At 50.2% G+C, this 19,430-nt stretch overlaps 1 protein-coding gene across 1 annotated transcript in view; it reads left to right on the top strand.

Annotated features, from left to right (window-relative positions):
• Nucleotides 1-2,579: 2,579 nt before the first annotated feature.
• The window catches only part of PPAN (peter pan homolog), a 41,717-nt gene continuing 24,866 nt past the window's right edge, over nucleotides 2,580-19,430 (top strand). Inside the window, 3 exon segments of the mRNA XM_085882450.1 lie at nucleotides 2,580-2,878; nucleotides 3,076-3,246; nucleotides 5,823-5,924. Of these exon segments, the coding sequence (XP_085738576.1) occupies nucleotides 2,867-2,878; nucleotides 3,076-3,246; nucleotides 5,823-5,924 (285 nt within the window). The 5' untranslated portion in view covers nucleotides 2,580-2,866.

Below are 19,430 nucleotides of genomic sequence, written 5' to 3'. Positions count from 1 at the left end.
GGGATAACACCCGCAGGACTGTTCCTAAAACGCACTCCAAGAACTCGATTTCCGTTAGTGGAACCGTGTCCACAACGAAAAGTCAAAACGAAGCAGATAGCTTCCAAATTTCAACATGACGGATTCCTCCTGCGCGTTCATCAGTATGACATGTATCAGCCGGTACGTGGTGGAAATTTAACGGGAGGAAAAGAGAAGTGGATACCTGGTCTCTCTCTCTCTCTCTCTCTCTCTCTCTCTCTCTCTCTCTCTCTCTCTCTCTCTCTCTCTCTCTCTCTCTCTCTCTCTCTCTCTCTCTCTCTCTCTCTCTCTCTCTCTCTCTCTCTCTCTCTCTCTCTCTCTCTCTCTCTCTCTCTCTCTCTCTCTCTCTCTCTCTCTCTCTCTCTCTCTCTCTCTCTCTCTCTCTCTCTCTCTCTCTCTCTCTCTCTCTCTCTCTCTCTCACTCTCTCTCTCTCTCTCTCTCTCTCTCTCTCTCTCTCTTTTTTTCCCCTCGAGTGCAGCCTGTGGCTGCTGGTTGCATCATTGGTTGGGACGCGGCTATGCCGCTGATGCAGTGTCCCCCTTACCAGTACACTGGTGCTCATTTTGCCAACTTCGGAAGGATGACAGGCGGAGTCAACCTCCTGGTGTATTTTAATTCAGCGGCCAACAGAGCTTGAACTCAGGACCCTAGGATTCCAAGCCACCACCCTAACCACTAAACCAACACCAGGCTGAGGATACCTGGTACAGTCGTATAAATTAAAGGTCCTAAAACGTACCTCGTTAGGATACCGGGAAATAACTGTCGATATGTACACACAGATCATTTGATCGCAGATGACTCTCGAGAGCAAACACCAAAGCTGATAGAGATTACTTTCCTGAGATAGAACTAAGACGAGATATCCCCTTGATTAGTCTTCCTGTTAGTTTAGAACCTCCAGACTTGGTTAAATCCAATACCAGAGCCAGGAGATTAAAAAAAAAACTGTTGTAAATGAGAAACCAGCATTCACCCTCACCAGGTGGCAGTGAGGAGGTAACCATAACACCACCACCCGTCAGAAGGTCCACTCGAGTGTCCAAACCTCCATCCAGGTTAGATCTGTAGTTCTTCAACTTGAATTGTACAACTGTGGGTTCGAGAGTTTGTGTGAGTAAAGAAAATGCTGATGATGGTTTAAGTACATTTTGTGTTTGTTATAGTTCCAACGTTCGGAAACATTGTTGAGGTTATCGTCAGTTGATTTGTCTTGTCAAGGGGGATTGTGTGGTTGATGTGTGTTTCTAACCAAGCCCAAGCCCCCTGACTGAGGGGAAGAAAAGGAAAAAAATATAAAAAAAACTACAAAAACAAAAAAAAAATTTCATTAATTAAAACTTTTTTGGGGGATTTTCTTCCTTGGATCTTGTGAACATGGGTTGGTGGTGGGGTTCGAGCAGGCACGATGGGATGAATGCCCTCCACCTGTGTTGGATTTCCTTGTTATTCCTTGTAAAGAAATGTTCCTTTTGTGTACAAGTTGTAACAACTGTTGTGAAAACAATAACTGAGGAGATGAATGGATTTGAAGTTTCATTCAACGGTTTAGAGTTCATGGTGTCCGTGGAAATGCTTCATCAGAATTGTAATATTACCCCGTATCGGAGGGAGGAGCGCAGTAGTACGTCGAATGACGTCATGACGTAGCGCCGAGGCTGCGCATGCGCACAACAAACGTCCTGCAATGGCGTTGTTCTGCGTCCTTCACTCGGGCCGGCTCCTTTACTGAAATACGGACGTGAAGGCGTTTGTTCAGCACATAACAAGGAGCAGTAGTGCGACAGACACCGCTGTTCTGTCATGTTCGTATAATTACCATGAAATGCTAATTCCACTTTGGACGCATGAGGGCGTTTCACAATGCGATGTGGTATTGGGTAAAGAAGAAGAAGAATAGAGATATAGTGGGTGAAGAAGAAGAGTAGAGAGACATGGCTGGTGAAGAAGAAGAGTAGAGAGACATGGCGGGTGAAAAAGAAGAGTAGAGAGATATGGCGGGTGAAGAAGAAGAGTAGAGATATGGCGGGTGAAGAAGAAGAAGAGTAGAGAGATATGGCGGGTGAAGAAGAGTAGAGAGATATGGCGGGTGAAGAAGAAGAAGAGTAGAGAGATATGGCGGGTGAGAAGAAGAAGAGTAGAGAGATATGGCGGGTGAGAAGAAGAAGAGTAGAGAGATATGGCGGGTGAAGAAGAAGAGTAGAGAGATATGGCGGGTGAAGAAGAAGCGTGTCGTTGTCCTCATGTGGTCCAGACCCGATTCTTCTCCGTATACAACAACCGGTCCGTGAATTATAGTAAAGGATTATTTAGTTCCACAATCGGCAAAATCAAAGGGTGACGACGATATACAAACGTAAAAAAGTGCAAAAGTAAAATCGTGACGCAAAAACTAAAATTTGTTCGATTCCAAAATTTACATAAATAATCACCGTCACCTGTAAATGAAGCAGCAGATGCAAGAAAAGAGGTGTTTTACATGGAGAAGCAACTTTTCGAGTCATGTTGAAGAAGAAGAAGACGAATAGTAAGAAGAAGAAGAAGAAGACGAATAGAAAGAAGAAGAAGAAGAAGAAAAGATGATGAAGAAGAGGAATAGTAAGAAGAATCCTCCCAGCAGTCATGGGCTGAAAAGAAGACGAATAGTAAAAGAAGAAGAAGAAGACGAATAGTAATAATAAGAAGAATCCTCCCAGCAGTCATGGGCTGAAAGAAGAAGAAGAATCCTCCCAACAGTTATTGGCCCACTGTAGTACAGTTCGGTGATCCACGTGTTCCGCCTGTTTCGGCTCTTGATCATCAGTTCTCGTGTTTTCAGGGAACATTTTCCTTCTCGCCGGCAAAATGAGGACCAAGGTACATAATGAGTAGTGAAATGTAATTATTTAATTATTGTATCCACTCGAAGGTTATGTTGTTTCGTTTTAAAGGTATTAAGTTGAACTTGTCGTCTATCATTGTTTAAAATAATAACTTAAACAAGATAAAGGTCCATGGCCTGAAGTGTACCTGACGAACTGACAGCTCGAGCCTTGTCATCTTCCTCCTTCCAGCCGAAGAAGCAGCGCAAGGCAGCCGCCGATGCGGACACGGTGGTGGACGAGGTGTACAACTCGGTCCCTCATTCGTTTGTGTTTTCTCGCGGCGTCGTGGGGAAGAACGTGGAGGCTTTGATATCCGAACTTCGGAAACTCCTGCAGCCTTACACCGCCTCACACCTCAAGGTGAGGGCTTGTCACGTGGCCGAGAGGTACGCACACTCGCCTCTCGGCTGTCCTGCGTTGGGTTCGAATCCCGACCTGACTACAAACTGCCATCACCGAGTACACCGTCCCTCGGACGTCGAGCTGGGCGTCCCACAGTGAACGAGTTATCTCCTGAACCGGACACGAATTACAAATTCCTTCCCAAAATAAGTCCAGTCGAACGCCATGCCTGGCCAGCCAATCAGTGAAAGACTTGGCTCAAGAATCTTCCCAGTTGACGCGACAAGAAGAACGTGGGAATAATTCGAGTAAAGTGGTGGTGATGGCACCTGGTCTGATCGAAAGATTTTTTCTGGCTTGTTAAAAAAAAGTATATAGAATGTCTGCATAATTGGGAATACACGTCATGATGATGATGTGCTGTGTGTACACAACATTCTCCACGAGCCTCGTCGTAGTCGTAATGGTATCTTAAAAAATTCCCATGCTCAGCAGTTCTCCAGGTTGTTATGGTTACACAAATCCTTTGTGATTCATAATGACGCTGTCACGTGGACAATGTTAACTTGTAAATTTGGCCACTTGTTGAAGTGGTTTGGTGCAATGGCGTGCCTATTGTTACAAAAACATATGGAGGGGCCTTGGCAGGAATGCCTTTGCATGGGATGGTGGGATAATTAATTAATTATACAAGCCGGAAGGTGACGATGGTTCGAGGACATTATTGAGGAAGCCCTACCATAAAAACCAATCTGTTCCGTCAAAATTGACCAAATCAAATTGGATTTATATATATATATATATATATATATATATATATGTATATATGTATATGTTGTACTTATGGACATTACGCACAGCTTCGAGGAAATGAAATTGCGAGAAAAAAATTGAGAAAATATTTTTAAAAAAATAAATAAACAGTTCAAGTGGGCGTGGCTCCGCCCAAAAGGGGCGTGGGATGCCCCTCATACAAAAAGACACAACTAGACCATGATATCTAGCTTGTGTCCAAGTTTCATCAAGATCGCATCAAACGTCACGGAGCTATGCTCTGGAGAGAGTCACAAACACAGACAGACAGACAGACAGACACAACAAAAATGGTGGTCACTGCTGGTGCCCGCGTACCAAAAAGTCGTGAGGAAGGCTTGATGCTTATGAAATGAAAGGTACAACCAAACATTCACGGTGCTCCACAATAGAAATGACAATATATATTTTTTGTTGTTGTTAAAGTTTAGACATACACGATGTCTAAACTTTGATTGAGTGCATGTTGCAATTAAATAACCTTACCTGAGATCCATTGTCCTTGTGTCAGTTTTGAATCTCCTCCCAAACCAGTGATTGCACGAAGTTGAAAATGGTACTATATTCATCGCCCGGAAACCGAGCAGTACATGGTCAACAAACCATTGAATCGGGCAGAACAGTTTTCATGATTCACATTGTAAATGCCCGGACAAAGCAAGTCGTGAGACACTGCTGATTGGCCGTGCGAGACGAGTTGCACCGTCAATGGCTCCTGGCAAGCGACATTGATACACCCATGCTGTCCCTGTTTCCCTGCTCTTACAATCTCCCAAAAATATATTGGAGAGACAAACCACCACAGAGGTGGCCCGCGTCCCTCCGGCTTGCTCGTTTCATATCATAAAGGGAAACGGTGATTCTGCTTTAAACGGCACATGTTGCAATGAATAAATGTGTATTTTCGTTCATTGGGCAGAATAACTTGGACTGTCACATGATGTAGTTCGCTTTTGAGTGTTGCATTGTATCCCTTCCCCACCATTATAGTAATGTTAAAAAGTATTCCATTTAACTTGAGACTTCCTTGTGGGGGGGGGGGGGAATTATTGGAATATCAGACTTGTTGGAGTGTCAGCTCTGAGTTAGGGAAGTCAGTGGTTCAAACCCTGGCTGAGTCGTCACAAAGAGTTATTATTTTTTTTTTTTTGAATTTCAAAAAATATTGATACTTGCTGCATCCTTGCTTGATGCTTAGTATTTAAAAGGATAGAACACAGGCAAGTGATGCTGGGAAGGCAATGGCAAACCACCCAGTATAACCCTTGCCATTAAACTGCTTTGGTAACACCTGTTACCAAACTGCTTTGGTAATCTCTGTGGAGAGCATGGTACAATAATTTATTTATTTATTTATTCTTATTTTTATTTTTTTTTGATAATCAACATGCCAGTGGGTTTTCAAAAATCCTTCCATACCTTTGGCAAACAAATTTTATCATAGCTCTTTCACCAAGTCTACTTCCACAAGCACTTACAAAAATATACTGCAATATTACAGGGTTTATAATGTGTATATATATATAATTTGTTTGTCAGACCTTAATTATATGTTCTTGAAGAGCTTCTACAGCATTCCAGGTATCTACTGGATCCCTACCTTCAACTAAGCACGGGCTCGATGTGGAAAAGCGAAAACAGCATGAATGATACGGAAATATCCAGCAAGAACAAAATATCATTACAATGTGAATGGGATTTGTAATGAATTGTGCACTGAACTAATTTCTACTCTCTCTTATACCAGTGCCAATAACTGTGCTTCATTTATTTATTTTTAGGCTCAGCGGAGGAATTCTCTCAAGGACTTTGTTAATGTGGCTGGACCCCTCGGAGTCACTCACTTTATCATCTTGAGCAAGACGGACAGGAGTGTCAACCTTGTGAGTAGCATAAGGAAGTTGTTGTTTTTGTTATTTTTACCCCTCAGCCCGAATTGGCTAAGGGGTATTGTCGTCATAGGCGTTGTCCGGGCGGGCGTCCGTCCGTCTGTCAACTTTTGGTTTCCGTCAATTTCGAGGAGAACGCCTTGTCGATTAAATCCATTTTTGCAGGGTGTGTTGGGGTTGAGTAGAGGAAGGTTCCTTTCGAAAATGGGCGTGCTGCGATTTTCAATATGGCCACCATCTTGAAATTTGTTTGCGTCAAGGGGCTGAGGGGTTACGCCCGCTTTGCGGTGCTATTTTTTAATTATAAAGGCTCGTGAAAGAGCTGACAACAGGAGTGAGAGGCTGACATGTTAACAGTGGAGTAGAGGTGAACTGACAGAGAATTGGCCAAGGAATGAATAAACGGATTAAGTTTAAAAAGCACGCGAGTCGACAGGAAATCCTGCCGAGCAGGGAAAAATGTGAAAGAGGGCAGGTGAGATGGAGAGGGAAGGCAGAGATAATAGGTGATGTCATGAGATGGTAATGGCTTTCCATTTTGGAGTGGAGGGAATGATGTAATTGAACAGAATTTTGGAGGTGATTGCACAGTCAGAAGAGAAAAGAGTGGCAGTGAAGCAAGCTGAGAGTTGGGGAGGTAAATGAGGTTTGGATTGCTGGCTCAGTAAATGCAATCCACTCAAGAGGACAAAAATCACTGAGTGATAGTGGGTAAGTGTGGCAAGACAGGATGTGAGGTGAGTGAAACTGCTTGGCCACCAACCTGTCTACAGTCAGAGAGGAGCGGTCCCTGAGTCAAACCTCCTGCTGAGTGACTACAGCTACCCTCGGAGCCTTGGATTCTACTGCTTTCACAAGTGCAAGGTGAGATATAGTGGACCCAGTCCATAGAGGAGTCCTACTCGGCACGATTCATGAATGCTTGTATGGCACTGCAGATGGTCGATGGAAATATTTGAGTGTGGCTGTGAACACCTGAAAGTATGGGGGGGGGGGAGTCAGAAAAGTGGTGAAGTTAAGTGCTGAAAATTACAGAGGAAGTGAAAGTGGGAAGAGGTGGACCTGGTGGTTGTAGTAGGTGGGAACCTAAAGTGAATGACATGGAGCGAAGCGACAGCTTTGGCAGAAATAGGCAGAACCCATCCAGACATCCAGGGGCCTGCAATATATAAATCACTCACTCAACCAGTTTGAATAGAGAAAAGGAGTCATTCTGCTGTTTTGTGCAGCCTGACTGCTCTGGACGCTGGTGCGCAAGCAGATGGTGGCAAACCCTATCAATAATTATCGGAACAAAGACCTTGCCTGGCACTGAGAGCAGCGTCACCCCTCGGTAGTTGTTGCAGTCCTGGCGTTCACCTTTCCCTTTCCAGAGAGGGACAACAAGACTCCTTCCAGTGAGATGGAATAATGTCTGTGTTCCAAACAAAGCAGAGAACTGCATGTAATGACATGAGTTTAGCATTTCCACCAGCTTTGAGAAGTTCAGCATGGATGCCACAGATCCCAGGAGCTTTAACCCATTTCAACCGGTTCACCGCAGCTTGTGTTTCCACAAACGAAGGTGGATCACAGTTTATTGAAGGGTCAGCAATTGGGATTGTAACACCCCTGACATCCAACTCCACAGATGGTGGATCAGCCTTGTACAGTCACTCAAAGTAACCGGCCCAGCGGGCCTTCACTTTAGACTCCTCTGTAAAGAGCCCACCACCCTCTGCTCTAATTGCAGCACACCGAGGGACGGGCTTGGACGAATGCAATGCGTGAATTCTCCTGTAAGCACGACGAGAATCATTTGACCACAAGTGATGCTCTACAGTCTACCCCATCACAGATTCCTGGCACATAGGCCTCCTTGTTCACCCTTGGTACACATACAGTTTTACGCCTCAGCTCCCTGAACAGCTCATCTCCGCCATTCAGCCTAGCCCTGCGAATCTGGGCAATGGTATCCAGTGTCCCTTGAGAGACAAAATTCTTCTTCACCCTACAGTGAGTTTCAAGACATCCACCAGCAACATCAAGGACGGTGATCTTGAAGACACTCCACAACTCTTCAGGATCCCTCAAAGCATCCAGACCCCCAAAATCTCCACTCAGCCTGTTCGCAATCTCCTCAGCTACCCTCTCATCCTTAAGCTTGCCAACATCCAGCCGAGGCTGGGATGGTGTCATTCTCCTGGATTTAAGCTGCAATTTAAGAGTTGCTACAACAAGCCGGTGGTCAGTATTGAGGAATTGAGCGCTCTGGTAGACCCTACAGTTCTGGATGATTCTCCAGCGACCATCAACGAGCACAGGGTCAATCTCCTTTGCCACACTGCCAGCGTTGGAATACCAATTCCAGCGATGAGCTTGTGGACGCTGAAACCATGAACCAGCCACTCTAAGTCCATGACTTCTTGCAAAGTCAAGGAACTTAGTGCTATTCTCGTTCACAGTTCCAGACCCATGGGGCCCAACACACGTCTCATAACCATCCCTATCCATTCCAGTCGATGCATTGAAATCTCTTAAGATTAGAAGTGTATCTCGCCGGGGGCACTGATCAACCACAGACTCGAGCGTGGCATAGAACATGTCCTTCATGGTGAGATCACGCACCTCAGTCGGAGCATATACAGAGATCACGGAAATGACACCCACATAGTGACGAATCCTTCGTCTCATAATACACTCGTTGACCGGTGTTACCTCAATTGTCATTGGGGTCAGCTTATTGGACACAGCTACAGCAACTCCTTGGGTATAGGTAACCATCAGAGTGACCAGACCAATAGTAGGTGAAACCACACCCTCCATGAGCTCTCCGCAATCCGGTCTCCAAACCTCCAGAGAGTGCTACAATACCGATGTCCAAACGCTTGAGCTCAGATGATAACAGAGACAGGTGATCATCCTCTTAGGGATAGGACATTCCAGGCACCCACCCGAAGGGACCTCCTCAGGTTAACCCAAGGAGACAGCCATCTGATGGACGACACCTCAATGAAAAAAAGACAAAGACGAGCTGGGAACATTCCTACACAAAGCATTTATTTACAATGGTGAGGAAGGGTATGTGGCACAGTAAATTGGGTTTATTTGGATGTACAGCAGCGGATAGCAAGGCATTTGTCCTGTGCGACAAAAGGCAAGCAGTCTTACAAAAGCAGACACAGAGCAGACCTATCCCGTTATAACTTCTACAATCTTAAGTTGGATTAGGACAGGTGCCATCACATACACACATACACACATACACAAACCCAAGGAAGATTGGATATAGTCCAGAGAGAAAAAGAGGAGATGAGGATAAAGGGCCTCGTAATACCTGGCGCAGTCGACAGACCAATTCAACCCAGTATGCTTCGGGAGAGGTAGGAGGGAGGCATACTGATGGTGTCTAAGGTGTGAGAGTGGAAAGTGTGGTGTAGTGCAATATGGGGGGGGAGGGGTGGAGTGAGGTGTCTTGCCAGAGGAAAATGGGATTGCGAATCAGTAATGATGCTCTTTTGTGCGTCCAAAGGAAATTGGATAGAGAGGTGGAAAAAGAGAGAGGAGAGAAGATGTGTGAGGCAAAAGATCCTTAACCTTGTCGTGTATAGGTCTGTGTGTATAGCGTGTACCTCCGTGGGACGCTCCACCTGAGCGTTCCCACCTCGAGATGTAGCGTGTTATCTCCGGCTTAATCACTTTGCCAGGGCTCGTGGAAACGTGCGCTCCACACTGGTCCTCAAGAAGAAGCACATCCTCGCAATCGCACACCGAAAGCGGGTGAAGAGCCATTGAAGGGCAAAGACAACGAATACCTGAGAGGGGCAGAGAAGAGGGCAAACGGCTCTGTGGACTCCTTTTACACTGATGAGCCAAAACATTATGGCCACCTGCCTTATATGCTGTTGATCCTCCGTGTGCCGCCAAAACGGCGCCGACCCGCCGAGGCATGAACTCTACAAGACCCCTGAAAGTGTCCTGTGGTATCTGGCACCAAAACATTAGCAGCAGATCCTTCCAGTCCTATAAGTTGTGAGGAGGAGCCACCATGGATCGGACTTATCGGTCCAGCACATCCCACAGATGCTCATTTGAATTGAGATCTGGAGAATTTGGAGGCCAGGGCAACACCATGAACTGAACACCATCATGTTCCTCAAACCATTCCCAAACAATGTGCAGTGTGGCAGGGTGCACTATCCTGCTGAAAGAGGCCACTGCCATCAGGGAATACCATTGCCATGAAGGGGTGTCTACCTGGTCTGCAACGATGTTTAGGTAGGTGACACGTGTCGAATGGCCGGACCCAGGGTTTCCCAAGAGAACATTGCCCAGAGCTTCACTCTCCCTCCACCGGCTTGTCGTTTTCCCACAGTGCATCCTGGTGCCATCACTTCCCCCAGGCAAACTGCGCACACGTACACGGCCATCCACGTGATCTCAAAGAAAACGGATTCATCGGACCGAGTCGTGCAGCACTTCTCTGTATAGAGGCGAATTGTCGCGATGCAGTGGTACGAGGGGGTGTGGGAATATTTTTCCTGTGTACGGGAGGCATTTCTGGTTGAAGTGGTGAGTGAGGTGTGAAGCAAGGTGAGATGCCAGTTGGAAATTGGCGTGCAGATTTGAATGAAATCATGGCGGAGGTAGTGTGGTGGTTCCAAGCCACGGGAGGCATTGTAGTGTGCTTATTACTCATTGCATTTTGCATGGCATGTGTGCTTGCTTCCTTGTACCATGGCTAAAAGGAAAGGGTTGGAGTAGAAATCATAATAGGAGATAGAGCTAGTTAATAAACCTAACTATTACACCCCTGCAACGCAATTCATCCCATTAACCCACTAGACATGAGGGGAGGTCTGACTGCACAAAGATGAACGAAATAACTGCCTGTGGATCACTGTATGTTGGGTGCCATTGCTTGAGAGGCATGTGGTTTTGTAGAACCACAACAGTATATATTGTTGTGGTTGATGAAATTCGCAAACCACCATTCAGGTCCCTTAGGTGAGATATCTCTGTAAGTATATGTGTAGTTAGGCCCAAACCCGTTATTTAGAGGGAATAAATGTCATTCATTCGGGCTGCGACCCCTACAGATAGCCGTTTTTCTTTTACTATCTTTATTTTGGAACAGCCGCCATTACTACCATCACAACCACCACCAACCACGTCTCAACAGCCATCACACAACAACCACCAACCGCAACGCCGCTTCACAACAACAGCCACAACCCTTGCCGTCACATCTCGCTCTCGCAACCATCGCATCACCGCCATCCCCGCGCCGCTTGTGGGCAACGATACTGGACTCGTGCAGGGCGCGTACCGAGCAGCGGGTGCAGAAACACCAGCCTTTCCGAAGAAATCGGATCAAAAGCTATTCACGCCCACTTCTGTTCCGTCCTATCAGCGAGCATGGGGCGATTTGACCCCGCCTCCAGGTGCGTCGGAGTAATATCGCTACATGCAGATTCATGGATCAAAAAGCATTCACGCCCACTTTTCCTCTGTCCAATGGGGAGCCAGCCAGAGGTAAAGGGTCGAAGGTGAAGGAGCGAGGCCCCGGGGGCTATAAAGGGCCGCGTTCGCTCGCCGGGAGGGAAGTTGGAAAGAGTCAGTCAAGGAGAGTGGAGAAGAGAAGAGTCGGAGAAAGCAGTTGGACGGAGCTGAGGAGAGTGGGAGAGTTGGAGAGGTGGCGGCGGCGAAGGCAGTCGAGAGGGCGCTCGTGTCAGAGTCGGGGAGCTGCGGAGAGGAGAGGCCGGTAACGCGACCGAGGTCGCGGTGGAGACGCTCGTCGCGGGACCCGAGCCAGCGAGATATCCTCCTTCCCCCGAGCATCAACAACCCCCTCCTGTTTCCCCCCGCGCTGAGATAGTGCGAGAAGGGGGCCCCGTTCCCACCCCATACCAGGCAGTGCCAGCGAGGCCCGCGGAGTCGGGGCGCCACCGCCATTTTGCGGCTCATCACCAGACGGGTAGGCTCGACGCGGTCTCGGCCCCAGGCCCGTCTGCCCCCCTCATCGTGGAGGGTGGTCCCTTTTTCTTTTGCTTTGAGTATATGTGTTGTCGGCGCCGTCTGTGAAGTAAAACTGTATAAGTGTTGCCGTGTGCTCGGTAGTTGGTGGTAGATCTGCATTGTGTTTTGCTTTTACATTTGCTTTTTGTGCATTATTGTGTGTTTCTTTTTCTTTTACATTTGCTTTTGGTGTATAATTGTACATGTGTGCTTTCCGTTTGCCGCGGAATAAATGTGCTTTATGTTGAACTGTTCCTCCCGTTTCGCTTCGTCTTTTCTTTCATTGAATCTCCATCTTACTTCACGTAAAGGGTTGGTAGTGGGCTAAATACGCCCGAGAATTAATCGAACCGTCGAGGCCGACGATAACACCGCTCGGTTATCCCGATAGTACGGAACGGGTCGCTTGAAGTGGCCCGTGTCCGAAGTCGACTTGCGGCGAGGTGCGATCGCCCGGTCTACCCTCCGTGTGGGTACTTAGGTAGGTCGAATTTGGCCAGCAACCCTATCCCACGCGGGGGGCCGATTGGCACGATCGTGGTGAGGCCGAAAGGCCCACCCGTGACTAGTTCCCGGCGTTAGTCCGAGAGGGTCACGACGGGATTGTCCGTCCGGTGGGCGACGTGCCGCGATTCGAGTTACGTGGCCGCTCGCACGCCGGCGGGCGCGAATCTGCAACACTGGTGTCAGGTCGTGCGATATAAACTCATCGCCCTCCTCGCGGCACTGGTATCGGAGAACGGGAAAACGGGCTCTCCTGTCTCCAGCTAAATTCACGGGAATCGGTCCAGGGGTGAGAGGAGCGACCCCCGATTCCCTCCAAATTACGAGCGAGTTAAATTAACCCTTTACGAGAAATAAGATGGCGTCTCAAGGCGAGCGCGAGCCGGGGGTATTAGAAATGGATGTAGAATGTGTAGAATCCATGGTCCAGGATGAAAACCCCGTGCAGGAAATGTTGGTTGTGCAGGAACACGAACTCGCCCAACTGAACCCAGAGCCTGAAATAGGTGCGGCGGCGGCCGCGGTGTATGACACCTCCCCTCCCCCTCTCTGCCAAAACCCCCCGATCCTTGCCGAAACGGCTCACCCAAGCGCACCTGACATGGCCCAGCTATGCGCCATGCTGGCGGCAATGACAGCGAGGATGGATGCGAATACACAACAAATGAACGAAAAAATGGATGCGAATACACAACAAATGAACGAAAAGATGGATACAAACACAAACGAAATAAAAGGCATGAACGAAAAGATGGATGCGAATACACAGCAAATGAAGGAAGAAATGAAAGGGCTGCGGGGTGAGACGCGGAACATGGGCCGAAGCTTGCAGGCGGGCATGAAGGCAGTAACCGGGGAGCTCAAAATGGCGACGCCACGTGTGGGAGCGAACGAGCTGGGAGGGAGTGCAACGGCTGTCGGGCCCGCGGTGGAGGCGGGTAAGGAAAAAATAATTCGGGGGACGTGTTGGGCGAGGGTCGTGACGGAAAAAGTGACGGTAACCAGGAGGGACAAACTAATTGGGGTGACGGAGACGTGCACGAGGGAGATAACAAGGGAAGAGACGGAAATAATAGTTGAGACAAGGGAGGTAAAGGGTGAAGAGGTGACTGAGTTGGCAGAGACACGGGAGATGGGAACGATCGAGGGAAGACTACACGATGAAGACGGGGTAAGTGAGGCACACACACGGAGGTAGTGGAGGATAATGGGGGTGAGCTCGCGGACTGGGTAGAGACCCGGTGCGAGCAGTTGGATGGCCTCCTCCAGGAACGAGGGGAGGGAGTATGCCCCCTTGAGGCGAGTCATGACCAGGTGAGTTCGGTCGTGCTTTGCGAGGTTGAGAGGAGGAGTGCTGCGAACAGGTGCACGGAGAGCTTGGGGGGTATAGAGGCCCCGGAGACCCTTGTGGGGACATGAATCCCCAGTGTGGTTGTCCCGGTGTGTGTGGTGCAAGGTGTGAGTGCGTCCCCGTGTGTGGAAGCGACCCCGTGTGTGAGTGGTGTGGTGGCGATGGTGCCGGAGTACGTGCTTCCCAGCACGCCGTGTGTGGATGAGGCACCGTGTGTGGAAGAGGCCGTGTGTGTGGATGAAACGGCCAGTATGAGTGAGGCACCGCGGGTGAGTACCCCCGCGTGTGTGAGTGAGACACCGCGGGCGAGTGTCCCCACGTGTGCAAGGGAAATGGCACGAGTGAGTGAAAGGCCACGAGTGAGTGGAGCCACGTGTGCAAGGGAAATGGCATGCGTGAGTGAGCGGCCGAGTGTGAGAGAGACAGCGTGTGCAAGGTCGTTGTGTGTAAGGGAGATGTCGGTCGGCATGTGTGAACATGCAGCCGCGTCTCCCGGTGTGAGTTTAATGGTGAGGTGTGTTAGCGTCGTAACACGCGGGAGTGCGTGTGTGGAATGGAGACGGAGACTGCGACAGAGGAAAGAAAGCCGAGTAGCGGCTGTAGTTGTTTCGGGGACCGTGCCGGGTTCGCCCAGCCGCGAGCACGAGGTCCGTGCTGTGCAACGCACGAGGCCCCCACGTGCTCGCTTGCGAGAGTGAAGTCCCGGTCCGGAAACGCACGCGGTGGATTTGCCGATCCCGCGGACGGACAAAGTTTAGGCAGGATTATGGATTTGGACCGGACAGGTTCTCCACGCGATCGTGTGTGTTAAGCTCCAACGGGCAAAGCACATGTGTTCGCGTGGGGAACCCCTCGAGACGTGGGGCTTGTGTTTTTTTATGCGCACGGTGACGTCATGGCTGCACGTGGGGTTGGAATCCGGCAGGAAGGGTATCCCTGCCAGATGGTACCGTCCAAGGAGGGACGAGGTACACGTGCAGCTGCATGACGTCACGGGCAGGTGCAAAGTGCGTGAGCTGTGAGTTGCCGCGCTGGTGCTGCGCATGTAAAGAAAAAAAAAAAAAAAAAGCAAGCCTCACTTTCGGGTGCACAGGATTCCTGGGCAAGGGGTGGAAGACCCCCTTGACCAGGGCACAGGATGGAAACTAGTTAGGGGGAAGAGTTAGCTTAGCTAGACCGGCTCCATGGGGCAGGGGTAAGTCCTCATGGGGCCCGTGGAATGGATTAGTTGGAGGGATTGTAGCGAGATTTAGGTTGGGAAATTGATTAATGGGATTATTTGGAGACAGTGACTGATAGAGAGTGTGTAGAGGGGACGTAGTTTAGCTACGTAGTGTAAGGGACGACGTGGGAGCACGAGTTAGTTAGGGGATGTAGTTAGAAGGATGGCAGAGTTCAGCGGTGTGTGTGTTGAAAAGTTGTGAGGTGAGTACATGATGAGTGAGTGAGGCCAGCGGGTCTGTGTGAATGGAGCGAATGGGGAATGCATGGTGCGATGAGTGATTGGGGGGAGGAGTGACTCCCGCCCAAGAGACCCCGGGGTCAGTGTAGAGTGAGTTAGGGGGTTAGTTAAATTGAAAAATGGAGGTCGTTTTGTTGTTGGTGTGAATGTAGGCTTGAAACCCATTTGGAGGGGTGCAGGAGCCCTGTTGACGGGCTGGGAGCGTGGCTGCGAAAAGTGAGTATCGCTGAGTGGGTATCCCGGGCACCAGGCTAGTCGGCCGTGGGAGGCCAAGGGCCCATGGGGGGCCGGGATAGCATAGTGGGCATGGGTGCGCCTGCTTGGTGCGGGGGCCCGGGGCGCCATTAGCCGCGTGGGCAGTGTTGTGGGCACGGGTGACCCACGGAAAGGGGCCTGGGAAGCCAGCCTGCCACGTGTGCGTTTCAGGGGAGGTGCCATGGGGGGCACTCCCCGGTTTTTAGGGAGCTGGTAGGCTCGGAGGCAGTGTAGTGCCCGGGGGTGCCATAGCGGGAGATTCGGCAGAGGGTCGTGCCTGCCAAAGGGAGCCACGTGTCCCAGCCATGAGACCGTGTGAGGGCACGGAGAGAAAATTGGGGGGCGAAGCCCGAAATTGTGAGGACACCAACACAGGCGACGGGAATCTGGGTTGTTAGAACCAATAGTTTAAGCGAGAGGCGCTTGTTGAAAGCCCCGGGGTAGTTTAACAGTTAAATGGTTAGGGTAGATAGGAAGTGTACTCCTCCGCACCATCCATCCCCTCGCTCTCGTTGTGGGCCGCTGGACCCACTTTGGGTTAGATCGCTGAACTCTGGGGAGGCCATCCTGAGGCTTCGTTGGGCCTCGACACAGGACGCTAGCTCTCCCTTGTTCCCCTCCGGGAAGGGAACGTAGAGGTTGGGAGTATGCTAGGTGACAGGATAGGTTAGCTGAACAAGGACGGTACAGGGGGTTAGGGGACGATTTATAGTGGGGAAGTAAAAAAAAAAAAAAAAATTGGGGCTAAATTGGGGTTTGACAAATTAAGGGAGTGGGTATAGACAATGACAGGCAAAGGCGATAGGTTGGGAGGGAGACCGTAGGGTAGGTCCGAGCCCGCCTTCCGAATGGCCAGCACCACCGCACTCTCTCCACCAACCTCCACTGAACGGCAAAGGCTGGCCAGCTTCATCTGCTGGCTGCGTTGCTGCAAGGCAGAGGCCGGCCAACTTCATCGGCAGCTGTTGTTTTGCTGCAAGGCCTGTGCCGGCTGGATCGTCTGCAGCTGCTGTGCTGCAAGGTCTGTGCCGGCCGGATCATCTGCAGCTGTTTTTTGCAAGGCCTGTGCCGGCCAGTTCGTCTGCCGGCTGTGTTTGCCTGCAGCGGCCTTCTTCTGCGGGCTGTGTTTGCCTGATCACCTTTGCCATGCCATGCCCACTGCCCCTGTTCACCAGCCCCGTTCAATTTTTGCTTTGCCCCCCCCCCCCTGTTCATTGCCATGTGCGCCAGGATCAGAAAGCAACAGTTTGCAAGCTGCGAGAACTGCCCTGTTGGCAGCTACAACACGGGCCTGCAGTGGCGGCCCGTGCACCGTGTTTGCGTGCATCCATTCATCCATCCATACATCCATTCGTTGTGTGCATTGCGTGTGCCACTTGAGCTGGCACGGAGACTGCGTTTGTGCAGCCCATGCACCGTTGTGGTTCACTGCGTTCAGTTCAAAAGGGAAGGCTTTGGACTGCGAGTGAGCAGCCGGCCACGTTCCCTGTCACCTGCATTGTTTGAGCCAGAGACTGCATGCGAGCAGCCTGGCTCCCTGCTAACTGCTTTCTTTTTGCAGAGTTCATTGATCCTGGGCCATGGTTTAGTGTAAAATTTGTAAGTTAAGGTTAAGATGTACTGTAAATATGAGTGCGCCCCCGGCATGTCTGTCCTAGCGCCGGCAATTTTATTTAAGTCGTCCGTGTGAGTGGGTTTGTTTAGGTAGTTACTCAGCCCTCAGGTTATTTATTTTGGTGACACGAATACCATGAATGTCGCACTCAGGGATCCGTAGGTAAAATGTACTAGGGGAAAACTACACATGATGGCACACGAAAATTTGACGACTCGGGACGAGTCTGTAAAAAGGGGAGGGGGTAGTGTTGTGGTTGACGAAATTCGCAAACCACCATTCAGTTCCCTTAGGTGAGATATCTCTGTAAGTATATGTGTAGTTAGGCCCAAACCCGTTGTTTAGAGGGAATAAATGTCATTCATTCGGGCTGCGACCCCTCCAGATAGCCGTTTTTCTTTTACTATCTTTATTTTGGAACAGCCGCCATTACTACCATCACAACCACCACCAACCACGTCTCAACAGCCATCACACAACAACCACCAACCGCAACGCCGCTCCACAACAACAGCCACGACCCTTGCCTTCAAATCTCGCTCTCGCAACCATCGCATCACCGCCATCCCCGCGCCGCTTGTGGGCACCGATACTGGACTCGTGCAGGGCGCGCACCGAGCAGCGGGTGCAGAAACACCAGCCTTTCCGAAGAAATCGGATCAAAAACTATTCACGCCCACTTCTGTTCCGTCCTATCAGCGAGCATGGGGCGATTTGGCCCCGCCTCCAGGTGCGTCGGAGTAATATCGCTATATGCAGATTCATGGATCAAAAAGCATTCACGCCCACTTTTCCTCTGTCCAATGGGGAGCCAGCCAGAGGTAAAGGGTCGAAGGTGAAGGAGCGAGGCCCCGGGGGCTATAAAGGGCCGCGTTCGCTCGCCGGGAGGGAAGTTGGAAAGAGTCAGTCAAGGAGAGTGGAGAAGAGAAGAGTCGGAGAAAGCAGTTGGACGGAGCTGAGGAGAGTGGGAGAGTTGGAGAGGTGGCGGCGGCGAAGGCAGTCGAGAGGGCGCTCGTGTCAGAGTCTGGGAGCTGCGGAGAGGAGAGGCCGGTAACGCGACCGAGGTCGCGGTGGAGACGCTCGTCGCGGGACCCGAGCCAGCGAGATATCCTCCTTCCCCCGAGCATCAACAACCCCCTCCTGTTTCCCCCCGCGCTGAGATAGTGCGAGAAGGGGGCCCCGTTTCCACCCCATACCAGGCAGTGCCAGCGAGGCCCGCGGAGTCGGCGCGCCACCGTCATTTTGCGGCTCATCACCAGACGGGTAGGCTCGACGCGGTCTCGGCCCCAGGCCCGTCTGCCCCCCTCATCGTGGAGGGTGGTCCCTTTTTCTTTTGCTTTGAGTATATGTGTTGTCGGCGCCGTCTGTGAAGTAAAACTGTATAAGTGTTGCCGTCTGCTCGGTAGTCGGTGGTAGATCTGCATTGTGTTTTGCTTTTACATTTGCTTTTTGTGCATTATTGTGTGTTTCTTCTTCTTTTACATTTGCTTTTGGTGTATAATTGTATATGTGTGCTTTCCGTTTGCCGCGGAATAAATGTGCTTTATGTTGAACTGTTTTTCCCGTTTCGCTTCGTCTTTTCTTTCATTGAATCTCCATCTTACTTCACGTAAAGGGTTGCTAGTGGGCTAAATACGCCCGATAATTAATCGAACCGTCGAGGCCGACTATAACACCGCTCGGTTATCCCGATAGTACGGAACGGGTCGCTTGAAGTGGCCCGTGTCCGAAGTCGACCTGCGGCGAGGTGCGATCGCCCGGTCTACCCTCCGTGTGGGTACTTAGGTAGGTCGAATTTGGCGAGCAACCCTATCCCACGCAGGGGGCCGATTGGCACGATCGTGGTGAGGCCGAAAGGCCCACCCGTGACTAGTTCCCGGCGTTAGTCCGAGAGGGTCACGACGGGATTGTCCGTCCGGTGGGCGACGTGCCGCGATTCGAGTTACGTGGCCGCTCGCACGCCGGCGGGCGCGAATCCGCAACCAATATCATTGTTGGCCCCTTCATCCAATGGTGAAGAATCACTTGAAAATATTTCGGATTCGGATCTTCCCCCAAAATTGTATCTTCTTCCTTGTCACGCACTCAGCCTGTCCACCTAAATTTGTCCAAATTCATTTTCTTTTTTGTTTGCAGCGTTGAGGTTCGTGTGAAAGCTAACACACAAAGTTAAGAAAGCTAACACACAAAGAAAGCAAAGTTAAGGATCTTTTGTCCGTAGCCTGATGGAGTACTGCTCTCCCCTCTGGGCTGGTGCTCCTGCATCCCACCTTTCTCGACTTCTCGCTGTCGAAACCAGGGCATTTAAGATCATCG

The sequence above is a fragment of the Eptatretus burgeri genome, chromosome 5, assembly GCF_056783735.1.
Source record: "Eptatretus burgeri isolate ZD-2024b chromosome 5, Ebu_testis_v1, whole genome shotgun sequence".
Taxonomy (NCBI): Eukaryota; Metazoa; Chordata; class Myxini; order Myxiniformes; family Myxinidae; genus Eptatretus; species Eptatretus burgeri.
The sequence above is the reverse complement of the archived record's forward strand: the minus strand, read 5'-3'. Positions and strand labels throughout refer to the sequence as shown.